The sequence below is a fragment of the Lactuca serriola genome, chromosome 1 (assembly GCF_051521515.1).
Source record: "Lactuca serriola cultivar US96UC23 chromosome 1, Lser_US96UC23_V15, whole genome shotgun sequence".
In the NCBI taxonomy this organism is placed as follows: Eukaryota; Viridiplantae; Streptophyta; class Magnoliopsida; order Asterales; family Asteraceae; genus Lactuca; species Lactuca serriola.
This window is the reverse complement of record NC_136408.1, coordinates 33,328,294-33,338,593: the sequence shown is the minus strand read 5'-3', so window position 1 is coordinate 33,338,593 and position 10,300 is coordinate 33,328,294. Positions and strand designations below refer to the sequence as shown.

Below are 10,300 nucleotides of genomic sequence, written 5' to 3'. Positions count from 1 at the left end.
TTGTCATCTTGTTTAAATTATCCGCTATAAAAATCATGATACTCGAACACAATAGAATTGAATTCTATTTAAGAAAAATAACTACCTAGTCTGATGTTTACTGGACTGCCCTTTTTTTTCTAATATTCCTCAAGAAAACATCCTGCAGTCAGTTCTTAGGCAACAGACTAAAAAAGGTAATCATCATTCACAAGTTGCTCATGTATACTCTTATTTAGTGCACTAAAATATCTAGATATCTTAGTAGTATTTGCTATTGATCATGGAGCTTATCTTTAATCAATATTTAGACTTTTGGCTTGAGGCTTGTTGCTAAGTGGGCATTTGGTCAGCACAATATTTCTAAAAGAAATTATATCTACAAAAGAAATTAAAATTTAAGAGAACTAGAATTAAATGAAGATGTATAATGATGAAATCAAGAGATAAATGGAATAGTTCGTTCCATTGGAATGAAAAATATTTGCTTGTTTTATTTGGAGACTGAAATAATAATAATAATAATTTTCTATCTATCTATATATCTAATATACAATGAGGGTTATTTTGGTGTTTTGCAATTGATTTCCAAAAGGAATGGACAGATCAGGGGATTTCCATGGATTTCAGATTCCGATTCCAACGAATATTCCAAAACAAGTGTGCCCTAAATGAAAATAGACGTGTTACCTTTACAAACTTCATTTACACATCAAATACTTGTTTCCCCGTCACTTACTACAGACATAGCATCTCATCCAATACACGGACATACTCCTTTTGGGCTTCTTCTAATTCCACTTTAAGCTGTTTCACCTGATGATGGAACACAAAATCAAACAACAAAATATAACACCCTAAAAGGATTTTTGACTGGTGACTGATGTCAATTCGATAAAAATTACAATTTTTTTGTCCCACCCGAAAAGACATGAATACCCTCATCATCAACAATAGCCCTAGAAAGCTTGTCAAGTCCCATAAAGGCATAAATGAAAAAGAGCTAAAAATACCTTGAGCTTAAGTTGTTCTTGGGTCTTCTCGTATTCTGAGCATCTGAAACAAAGAACAGATAAACTATTAAAATAACAGTCTGTGTTGATTAATACCTATAAAGTAAGTGAATGTTGTGATGGTCACAAAGGATAAAAAAAAATTGCATCAAGGAGTTGTACAACACACACACAGACACATAAAGAGAGGCTTAAGAAGTGAATATAAGTCGGGATGAATATGGATATGGTAATGAAGTTGCATTTTTACAAAAGTGTGTCAACAAAAAAAAAAAGTAAGTAAGGAATACTGACCGGGCTCGAAGTTTTTGGTTCTGTTCTCTCACATTTATTGGCTCTTGGGGGTTGGGCTACAAAAAAAAAAGTTGCAATATGATAAAGAAACCCTCTACCAAACATTCAAGCTTGATAGTGCTTATATTTATTTTCACATATCAAACCAATTGTTTAACAGAAAGGTGTATAATTACCATATTAGATCTTTTGTTAGAATCAGTTGCAATCTGAGCCTCTGGTTTGAAGATTGTAGGTTGATCACATGATTTCCTTTTCAAGTTTGACCCTTTTGAAAAAGAGGCACAAGGAAAAATAAATAAAGATAATACAGAGAGAAAATTCATAAACAGCCGATTTTATAATAGCTTCAAAGTTGATCACACTTTATTGGACTAAATGCAAGAAATAGTTACAACATCCTACTTTCATTTCTTTCTATTACAGCATTGTACTTTCAATTTTTTTCTTTTTAGGACATTATAGTTTTATAAGTTTAATTATAGTAGAGAGTATTGCTTTGTACTTGGATGACATTCTTATAAAAAAAAGGTAGATATCTCAAAGTACAATGATATAATAAACAAATAAATGAAAGTACATTGCTATCTCTTACATTTAACCCCGCCCTATTATATTTATTTTTCACATATCATATGTACCTTGTTGGAAACCTGTAGGTAAGCTTGTTTCTATTGTTCTTGGCAACGAATTTGATTCAAGAGCAACCTTGCTATGTACTGTAGTCACCATTGGCCTATTTCTAAGCGTACCAACAACAGGGGAGTTTTTGCTCATAGGAATAGGTTGTTCTGTATAATGGTGGTAAATAAAATTAGAGGTAGATGATGAAGGCTGGAATATTTTTGTATTTTGATGACATTGTGCTTTGAAAAATATAACCAACTATAGCAGTGAAAATTGATTTGTAGTTGGATGACAGTGTTATAATTGGATAGATTTCTCAAAGGACAAGGCTTTAATAGGAATTAAAAAAATTAATGGGGAACCCAACTTTATTTGATTCATTACCTTGTTGGAAACCTCTAGGGAAGCTTGGTTCTGCTGGTTTTGACAAGGAATTTGAGCCAAGAGTGACCTTGCTATAAACTGCAGTCATCATTGGCCTGTTTATAGTCGTGCCAGCAGCAGAAGGGCTTTTCATCATAGGAATATGTTGTTCTGTAATAAAACATGAGGCAGCTGAGGTGGATGATGAAGGCTGGAATATTTTTGTATTTTGCTGACATTGTACTTTGAAAAATCTACCAGATTATAGCAGCGTGTATTTGGATGAAACTATTATAATCGGGTAGAATTTTCAAAGTAAGAAATGAAAGGAAGACGCCAAATAAATGAAAGTTCGTTTTATTCATTTTTCACATATTGTACCTTGTTGGAAACCTCTAGCGAAGGTTGGTTCTACTGGTTTGGGTAGGGAATTGGATTCAAGAGTGAGCTTGCTATTATTATACATGGCAATGGCATTCGCCATTGGTCTATTTTTAGGCACACCAACAATAGAGGAACGATTCCTCATAGGAATAGGTTGTTCTGTACCATGGTGATGAACAAAAATAGGGGCAGCTGAGGTGGACGATGACGATGAAGGCTTGTATTTTTTTGTGAACTGGTACCCAATCAGTCCACAATGGTAATCCCTGCACCAATGGAGAAACACAATATGTTTTCACTTCCGATCAAGATAACTTTTGTAGGAATTATGTTATCTTTGGCATATAAGACAAAAGGATAAATGCGAGATATAGCATTTATTTGTTTATTATAGCATTGTACTTTGAAAAATCTGCCCAAGTATAGCATTGTACTTTCAAACTTTTTCTATTAGAACATTGTACTTTGAAACTATACTCGATTATAGTTGTGCAAATTGTTTTGTATTTGGATGACATTGCTATAAGTAGGTAGACTTTTTAAAGCACAACGTTGTAAATTGTAATAGGAATAAATAAAAATAGGCTGCTATAAGAAACAAATAAATATAAGTGTTGGGATATGTTGGTTAATATCAAAGAAGAACTCATGTCCCACATTGGTAGAGTGGGCTTCATGCCTAAAAAAAGGAGTTCAAGGCTTTGGTGTCAAAATGCCCCAACCAAATACACTTCAAGTGTTTGATTCTTTTTTTTTCTTTTAGAGTGTAAAAGAAATGTGAGTTAAATCTTTGGTGAGAGTGGGAATTGGCTTGAGAGATTTGTCTATGTGATTGTTATTGGAGGCCTGTGGTTTTTTTTTTTTTTTGGGTTTTGGAGTTTTCCATGTACATTCTTGTGTTTAGTTTTCTCAATTTTTTTTCATTGGGAAGGTTGTTGGGAGTCTTTGAGACCATTTCCCAACAAAAAATATGTTGTTATTTCTTGCATTTAACTTTAAAAGTAATTGCTTACCAGTACTCCCATGTCATTTCTTTCAAGCGTTGAGCAAGTTTCTGGAAAAGAGATGTTTTCTCAAAATCTTGTTTATCATGAGTGGGCTCTATAAAATTTGCTTCAAGAACACCTGCAAAAGGAGGCGCTGACTTTTCTTAGACACCTACTCATTTTCCTTGGAAACAACCAAAAGGCATCCATATTCTTACCGACTACGCCCCTCCCTCTGTTTGCACCAAAGCTAACAACAGGGCAAAATGGCTGGAAAAAAAAGAGCATAAGAAATGTCAATTACATGTCACTAATCATAAAAACGTTAGTTACATATAAGTTGAATTTATCCCTAAAGTAAACAATAGTATTCTATAATTTAATATAAAGGAGGCAATGATCACCAATATCAGACGATTTTTGTGGTACACATTAAATCCATGGATATTCACAACTGGAGCCTCTTTGATAAACCCTATTGTTGTAACAACCTGCATTGACAAAATTAAAAATATCAGGTCAGCGTGTTTGTTTCAAACCTCAAAATTTGTTTCTCTAAAAAAAGAACAATACAAGAGTATCGATTAACTTAATTCAACCTCAACAGTTGTGCTTTGAGGTTTGTAAATAATAAATTCTGTGTACTTCAAATCTCTAGAGACGTTATGATAAAGGACGACTTTCCCACGTAACACTATTGCAAAAGTTTCTGGTAATTTCAAGTACAGGATGGATAAGTATGCCTGAAACAATATAAGTAACATATAGCCATTTTAGAATGATATTGATATAAAAGAATAAGATAATACAAATAAAAAATCTAATTGCAGCATGTAAGTTACCCGGAGAGAATAACGGAGTCGGTTGGCAACATGTTGTTCACTTGCTGCTTGACGAGAACCATCTTTTATTTTCCCATGTGCATCCCGAGTAATACGAATATCCTGAAGGAAATTGTGTCATGAAAAATCAACTCATGGAATAACCACAAAAAATACTACCACTACATATACAAGTTTTGTGACATATATGAAAATAATATAAGATTCTAAGTCGTAATATCATTCATATTGCTTAATGGTGTCATAACCTCTAATCAATGTGGGTGAATAAGTGTATCAAAGATTTTGTTTTTCATACTGTTTTTTTATTTAAGGACGATAGATTTTGAAATTGAATAAAATAAATGTGCTATGTATGTTTTTCATGTTCAAAATGTTTTGACCTGTTGTTTACCAATTTTATTTACACAAAGTACATGTATCTATAATTCTATATATGCAGTAAAAAGGAGGAAGCAATCAAAACCTCAGGATCTGACTCAAAGTCAAGCTCCAAATTCTTGTCTTCATCGAGCCATAGATTGTATACAATGACCTTGGTGCCATGAGAACCAACATTTTCAAACTACAAATCATAAAAACTGTTATAGATATACTCATATACTAAACCTGTGTTTGTTACACAGGACACAACAGGATTGAATAATGGGTAGGACCAGACTCACTTGTTGCAGCAGTTTCTCTTCTGTTGAATATGGAGACCATCGCAGCAGCATTGAGAGATTAAGATTAGAGTTCTCATTGCTTTTTGATTGCAGGGAATTAAAAGAGCCTGTAATGAAGTTGAATTCATAGTGGACCTGTAGATTCCAAGAGGGCATTTCTTAAACTCAATCATAGGCTTTGTAGTTATAAAATTGAATACAATCTAGTCTAAGTAGATGCATTTCTGAATTTAGAATGAAATAACTCTTAACAAGAGATCAAACATAAGAAAATGTGAATAATTGCTTACCATTGGAACTACTATTTTGTCATAGCCCTCCCGAGTCAAAAATGTGTATGATAAAAGGCCAATGCTCTGGGTCATTTTACTGCTTGTAAGAACAATGAGACGATTATGTAAAAAAAAAAAATGAGGCAATCTAAGTAACTGAGAATTCATCAAGACTACTTCCAATCACAACAAGTGCCAGATTTAGATGCCAAAGGAATATTCAAACATCTTAAAAGTACTTGGGGAGAATCAAAAACAATAAAGATAAGAAAGACAAGAAGAAATGAGCAAAATAGTTTTGTTAAATTTGCATGAAATCTTTTGAAATTTACCGATGAAGCTGAAGTAAAACACACTAAAACCTGATACAAATACGAGTTTCACAGCCCACAAACCACTTAAAATGCACCCATTAAACTTTATTGTAACACTTGTAGTTTTTGTGCAAATTGGGTGTAATGGTTTGTGGCAAGAACTTTATTCAATTGGAGTGTATCATGTTTGAGTTAGAATATGGAAAGCTTGTTGCTATTGTGAGCATGGACTTAAATTGTGAGAGAAATGGTGGCTTGGGTTGAGAATGCAAGTAGCCAAGTAGTTCAGGGGGCTCTATGGAAATTTGCTTGTGTTGTGCAAAACAGCAAAATATTTAAATACTCGTTGATGACATGAAATAATAAGAGCAGATTATCACCTGTTGGTTGTGTTTCGGCTGAAAACTATTACATCAGCTCCAAGCCTCATAGAACTGGTCTTGAAGCCATTTCCATCTGAACATCTATAAATCAATCAATCAAAATGACAAAAGCAAGCAAACAAAAGCATAAAAAAGGTGATCCCAATGGACTAAGGCTACTTGGTTCCACAAGTTGGGAGGTAAGCCTTTGTAGCCTTATCAACTACTCAAATAAACATGGCCAAATAAGAAAAAAAAATGTTATACATCTAGAAGTCCATGAACATACACTTTCCAATCGATGATATCGACTTCTTATCTGAAAATCCAAAACTTAGACATCGGCGCATTGCTTCTGGATCCATCCCATTTCCATCATCTAGTTTGAATAAACAAGCTCATGTCACAACATTCTATGACATTCATGAATAAAAAGTAAGAATTGATAATTGTCCATGGAGTAGAAGATATGCTACCTTGAATTAATAGTGCTGAACTTCCATTTCTTGGATTTAAGGTTTTATCTATAAGTACATAGGTGGCTCCATTTTGTATCTGCACATTAATACATGGTGATATGAAGAAGCATAGAGTAAATAGCCACAACATAAGTCACAAAATGAATCACTGGAACACATATGGCCAGTTAATGCAGGACATAAGCAAACAAAAATAATAGGTGAAGATTATGGAACATATGATTCAACTGATCTGGATATAAGATTTTCAAGGTACTCCATATGCCACTTAAAGAAGTAGCAAACATAATAATAGCCACAGAAAAGGAAATACATAGTAATATATTCTCAAATACAAAAGCATGAAATCAGTAATAGTCACATTACCTCATCAACAGCATTGTCAATTAGCTCTGCAACAGCTGCATAAACAGTTTCCATTAAACATGTGTTGAAGTTGTGACTACATATGGCACTACAATTTACAATTTTACATAGATGGGTTGAAGGCTTGAAAGCTCAACTTACCACCAAAAACCCATTTATGAGAAGTAGCATTTGAGTGAAGAAATCTTGGGTGTATATGTAGATAACTCGAACCAGCTGTGAATCACATAAACATGTCATTAGGATGTAAATAAAGAAAAGCATATGTTACAACATAAGGCTGCAGCATACATTGAGTTGCAAACTTAGGAGTAATATGATCATTGTAGACTCCAGCTTTCCAAAATTGGCGACATATAGGTGCTGCACAAATTGATGATGTGGAACAAAGATTTGCATCATCAACTGCTGACTGTTCTTGATCCAAGACACTTGTCCCACTAGAGCTCCAATTCTCTTCTGACCCTTGTCTTAGACAATGACTATTGGACCTTCTATCCCGGCCCACACCAGTATTGGGCTGGGCCTGTGGATGTTTTACTTGACTTGATGCCCCATGAAAACTTGGCTCAAGTTTTAAAGCAATAGTATCCACTTCCAAAGGAACGTTGCCACGAAGTAACTTATGAATGTTCATCCACACTATTTGATTACTGCAAAAGACATTCATTCAGGTATTAGGAAGAGTATTAGCGCCTTCAAAAATTACAAAAAAAGAAAAAATACAAAAACATGTATCGTTTTATCATAAACATAATGAATTAAAAAAACTTCACAAGTAAATCTCCCACAAAAATAAAAATAAGAACCCAACCAAACAAAATAAACCATCCGTGGCATCCACATGTAAGTTAAAGTTAGTTAGTCAAGTTGGTAAGGGAACTTTATAGCAGCATAAATACTTCAGTGGTTGCTGTATTTTTTTATTCCAGAAATCATAAACACAAATTTCTCTCTATTCAGTTCTATTCACTTTTCATTCTTTCAATTTGGATCGCTTTCATAATATCGGATCTTTAGAGTTCCTAGATTACCACTTCCATACAAATCAAATTTTTAAAATTTGAAGGGATCGATTAATACCTGTGATTCCTTAATCAACAAATTGATTTCCAGAATCAGGTCAAGATCCAGTTCCAGTTTAGAGATAGTATTGGTTTACATCAACAAAATTGTGTTCCAGTTCAGCAACAACAGTTTACTCAAGTTTATTCAATCTGTACAGAATATCCAGATGCAAGGATCAGACTGTTGATTCAATACAAGGTACAAATCGATTTTTAAATGTCAAAAATCACAAACTTTGTATCCATTAGACAGAATGGAGAATATTATTTGTGTTCGAAGCATCAAATGATCAAATGATCATTGTTGCCAAAACTAAGGAATACTAAAACAGATAAACCCAAGCATAACTGTTCCTTCAGAAGTTTCAACAAAATTTGACAATTGGTTGAAAACAGATGGCTATGTGATGCTTGTATAAATGCCACTTGATTCATCCATTGTTTGTCTTATATTGACACCAACAGCATAACTTTGGGAAACTCATAGAAGATTCATATTTCCAGCAAGCTTTTGCCAAGAATTCTCAATTAAGAGCAAAGTTCCAAGATCAAGCAGTCTTCATCTTCAATCTCTGTTTGTTGTGATGCAATCAACAAACTAGAAGGTCAGTTCCTGATACAATGTAGGCTGACTTTCTGATTCTCAATGTTTAACGCAAACATGTTATAAATGGGATTTAATTAAGATTGTTGGTCTATGAAGAAAGATTAGCTCAACAGGGTGAGCATAGAGTACAATCACCAAACAAATATAAACATAAAGAATCCTAAACGACTCCAGCAGCATATAAGAAAACATTATTTAAAAAAAATAAAATAAAATAATAGACATGATCACATAAAGATTAAGAAGCAAATTCATAAAGGAGGGAAATAAAAGAGAAATCAAAAAATATGACAATACGAAAAAGAAATGAAGAAGAGCTGCAATTTAACGATACGCGTCAATCTTAGTGTTTAGTACTGTAAATACAAAATTACAAAGAAAATTATTAAAATTTAACCGCCAAAATTATTCTATTCGTAAAACAGCGTTGCAATTACTCTAAATTTCCAAAATACAGATCAATTCTGACTTTAGAAGAGTAACTTTTTGTATTCTTAATCAGGTTTGTAGCTTTCCGTGAAACTAAGCTCATAGTCATTGACCCAATTAGTATCGATAAAAACCCTTATGTAACAACAAAAATGAGAAATTAGCAATGTAAGTCATAATATAAAGAACTAACATACCAGTATACTTTCTGTGTTTACGAATACAAGCCCGATCAAGTAACTTTCGAGATAAAACGAAACGGATGCGAAGCGGAAAGGTAGGGTTTTCGAGTAGACTGAGAGTTCGCAATTCACTTATCTGGAGAGATGATATGGATAAAGAGAATGTGATAGAGAAAATAGATGCGGTGAGGAATCGGCCTGGCCTGCAAACGACGGCGAAAAAAAAATAGGAGAGGTTGTCGGAAGAGGTGAAATTATGGTGTCTGAAAGTTGTTTGAAACGCTTATCATCAAGTCCACAAAGGAATCTTTTTTAAAAGAAAGGGCAAGGTTTTTTCCAAAACTTGGTATATGTTTCTTCAAACGTTGTAAAAGGAAAAAAAAAATTGCAATGAAAAGATATAATATAAAGAAAAGAACAGAAAAGAAAAGAAGAGAAAGAAAAAGTATGTACATAGAATAAATAAATAAAAAATAAATAAATAAATAAAAAGACAGGCCATGTTTTTATTTATGTTTTTGGTTGATCCATTTAGAAAAATTAATTTTATTTTTATATTTTTATTTTAGTTGAATAGGAAGTCATTTGTTTCTTATATTTATTACGTGTTAAAATACATCAATATAATTTAATAAATTAAATAATTATTTAATTAAATAAAGATAGAATGATAGATATTAAACGATTTCCATAATTGTATGTATATTAAATGATATTCATAATTATAATTCTTTTTTTATGGAAACTAATTAAATTCGTCATTAATGTCACCAATAACATTTTTTCAGAATAAATTCGCATCTATGTTTTGATGTATAGATTTGTGTGTTGTTTATGAACCACTCACTTAAAATATGTGGAACATGAAGAACGAGAATGTATCTTATTTGTCTAGAATAAACTTTCATTCTTTTAGAATATTGTTGTTGATATTAATGACGAATATAATTATTTCCATAAAAAAAATTATAATTATGACTATCATTTAATATATATACAATTATAAAAAATCATTTAATATCTATCTTTATTTGATTAATAATAAATTATTTTTTACTAAATTCTTATT

General features: G+C 32.5%; 1 protein-coding gene across 5 annotated transcripts; it reads right to left on the bottom strand.

Moving 5' to 3' along the window:
• Window positions 1-410: 410 nt before the first annotated feature.
• On the bottom strand, window positions 411-9,581 carry LOC145081947 (protein MICRORCHIDIA 6-like). Of its 5 annotated transcripts, none has more exons than XM_079023288.1 (24): window positions 9,247-9,580; window positions 8,249-8,585; window positions 8,030-8,163; window positions 7,238-7,599; window positions 7,088-7,162; window positions 6,947-6,981; window positions 6,578-6,656; window positions 6,391-6,480; window positions 6,120-6,195; window positions 5,444-5,522; window positions 5,154-5,288; window positions 4,955-5,053; window positions 4,489-4,590; window positions 4,246-4,389; window positions 4,051-4,137; window positions 3,865-3,916; window positions 3,674-3,785; window positions 2,658-2,926; window positions 2,298-2,447; window positions 1,928-2,077; window positions 1,463-1,554; window positions 1,287-1,342; window positions 993-1,035; window positions 411-795 (listed from the first exon to the last, which is right to left on the bottom strand). In XM_079023288.1, exons 4-24 carry the CDS (start codon window positions 7,581-7,583, stop codon window positions 718-720), a joined length of 2,349 nt encoding a protein of 782 aa, XP_078879414.1. In that variant the 5' UTR covers window positions 7,584-7,599; window positions 8,030-8,163; window positions 8,249-8,585; window positions 9,247-9,580; the 3' UTR covers window positions 411-717. The 5 variants fall into 5 exon arrangements, with proteins under 5 accessions (XP_078879414.1, XP_078879415.1, XP_078879413.1 ...); XM_079023289.1 differs by having other exon boundaries at window positions 8,363-8,585; XM_079023287.1 differs by having other exon boundaries at window positions 8,030-8,585.
• Window positions 9,582-10,300: the final 719 nt, after the last annotated feature.